Raw genomic sequence first — 648 nt, 5'->3', positions numbered from 1 at the left:
TTTTAACAATTTCTTATTTCACTCATTCAAGGCAGTGTTCCCCCTTAATCTTTTGCTTATATCTAATTAATCAATGCCAAGGAAAGCAGCACAATCTGCACCTGACAGCACATTCTTTCAAACAATTTCCCTACATTCACACCTGGCTTTATATCTCTGTGAATGAAGTTCTTGTTGTGTATAAACTCTATGCGTCCAATCATCTGGTCTGCTAGCATTAGGACAGTCTTCATGGTGAAGCGCCGACTGCAGAAATTAAAGAGGTCTTCTAGGGAAGGTCCTAAAAGGTCCATTACCAAGATATTGTACTGTTGCTCTTGACCAAACCATCTGGAACAAAAACAGGTGTACATTAGAGGGTTATCCTAAGAGCTTTTACACCAAACTGGAGCCCTGTAGATCTGTAAGGAATCCTAACTCACTGCTACTGTTTGGTTCATAAATTTTGCTGCAAAAATAAGCAAGAATTAACTTTGAATAGTACTCATAAGTAGAATGTTTTTACAGCTTAAACCTCACTGATTCATGACTTACATATCTGACTTCTTGTGAAAAAGGGGAGGAAGAACAAGAAAACACAATACATAATACAAAGAAAAGAATAGGAGAGCACAACAAAAGAAAGAACAGGAAACAGAAAAAGGGGAG

General features: G+C 37.5%; 1 protein-coding gene across 1 annotated transcript in view; it reads right to left on the bottom strand.

Annotated features, from left to right (window-relative positions):
* LOC119586098 (casein kinase I) overlaps positions 1–648 on the bottom strand; it is a 25312-nt gene that overhangs the window by 8314 nt on the left and 16350 nt on the right. The window contains exon 3 of the mRNA XM_037934790.1: positions 143–330. Within this exon, the coding sequence (XP_037790718.1) occupies positions 143–330 (188 nt within the window). The remainder of the gene's footprint in view (positions 1–142; positions 331–648) is intronic.

The sequence above is a fragment of the Penaeus monodon genome, chromosome 21 (assembly GCF_015228065.2).
Source record: "Penaeus monodon isolate SGIC_2016 chromosome 21, NSTDA_Pmon_1, whole genome shotgun sequence".
In the NCBI taxonomy this organism is placed as follows: domain Eukaryota; kingdom Metazoa; phylum Arthropoda; class Malacostraca; order Decapoda; family Penaeidae; genus Penaeus; species Penaeus monodon.
This window is presented reverse-complemented; position numbering and strand designations above follow the sequence as displayed.